The 1,477-nt window shown below is 62.4% G+C and overlaps 1 protein-coding gene across 1 annotated transcript; it reads right to left on the reverse strand.

Annotated features, from left to right (window-relative positions):
* Nucleotides 1-888: 888 nt before the first annotated feature.
* On the reverse strand, nt 889-1,182 carry LOC128943443 (serine/threonine-protein kinase pim-1-like; the record flags this gene model as incomplete). The annotated part of the gene is made up of 1 exon (XM_054286386.1): nt 889-1,182. A coding segment is annotated over one exon (294 nt), but the record flags the coding sequence as incomplete, so codon positions are not given.
* Nucleotides 1,183-1,477: the final 295 nt, after the last annotated feature.

The following is a 1,477-nucleotide window of genomic DNA, read 5'->3' on the forward strand; positions in this document are numbered from 1 at the left end:
CCCCCGTGCCCAGAGATGAGGATCCACCTTGAGAGAGCCGTTCTGGCAGCGAGAGCTGATGGTCCCAGCTGAGGTTCTGGCCCCTCCTGAAAGGGTGCTCCCCACAGACCATCTGGTGCAGCAGGATGCCCAGGGACCAGATGGTAGCTGGCTTGCCATAGTACCAGCCAAAGTGGGTCCGTTCCGGGGGGCTGTATGACCGTGTTCCTATGGAATACAGATGGAGTTCATCAGGGGGATGAGGCTGTTCCCAGAGCCTGGCCCCAGCATCCCTAGGCATGTGGGGGCTGCCCCAGTGGCACACAGGGTGAGCATTGCCCTCTCACCAGCACCTGGGAGTTGTGTACAGACTTGGGGTTGGAAAAGAAGCCACTGGTATTTCAAGAGGGCAGTGGAAGCCCTGGCAAGGCCTGACCATAACAAGGAAGAACCCACCCAGTGCTGGAAAAAACCATGCTCTCATCCTCCCGCCTTGCATTGCCCCAAAAACCATTATGAACCCCAACAGACCAGGTGAGTGGAGCAGTCCGAGCCCTTTCTCACCTGCACACCAAACCGGCTGGGCACAGGTTCTGGTTCTCCCTCTCTGCTACCCCCACCCACGGGTGTTTTTGTTGGGCTGGCTGCCCCAGCACCAGTTCTGGGCAGAGTGGGGGGCAAAGGCTGCCAGCAGGGCTGGAAGATGGCTACCCACTCAGCCCTGAGTTTCAAAAGAAACTCGCTGAAGACTCAGTGACATGAAGGGCCGCAAAAGAGAGAATCCCTGCTGCCACAGTCAGCTTGGGCTGGGAGATGTTGGGTCATGAGATGCTGGGCCCAGGAGCCCTGCGTGGGCTCACCTGCAAAGTGCGTGTAGGCTGTGTCCTGCAGGTAGGTGCCACAGCCAAAGTCAATCAATTTGGCCTGCCCGGTGGCCAGATCAACCAGGATGTTCCCTGGTTTGATGTCACGGTGCAGGACCCCGCAGCTGGTGCAGTGCCGCACGGCCTCCAGCACCTGGCGGAACAGCTCCCGCGCCTCCTCCTCGGGCAGGAACCGCCGTGCCCGAATGAAACGATGCAGGTCCTGACACCGCTCTGGCCGCTCCAGCACCATCAAGATGTCATTGGGGAGCTCAAGCCACTCCAGCAGCTGGACCACACCGGGGAAGCCAGTGGACACCTTGGCCAGCAGCACAATCTCCAGGGGTGCGCTGGTGCCGTCAGGCTGCGGGAGGAGCACAATGCCGTCAGTGGAGCCGATGCCGTGCCGGGGCTCGTGAAGCCCTCAGCCAGCCCGGGATGCTCTACGCCCTGCGCTGGCCCCACGCCCGCTCTCCCTCGGGGCGCCCTGGCGGCTCCCACCGTGCCGGGCCTCGGCTCATTCCCGCCCGGCACGGTCCGGCTGCTGCCGCTGGCCCCGCTCACTCACCAGCTTGCCCCAGTGCAGGACGCGGTTCCGTGGCACCCTTTTGATGGCCACCTGCAAGTCAAGGGGA

Source organism: Melozone crissalis, unplaced genomic scaffold, assembly GCF_028551555.1.
Source record: "Melozone crissalis strain CALT ecotype California unplaced genomic scaffold, PUWL_Pcris_2 ptg000046l_1, whole genome shotgun sequence".
Classification (NCBI taxonomy): Eukaryota; Metazoa; Chordata; class Aves; order Passeriformes; family Passerellidae; genus Melozone; species Melozone crissalis.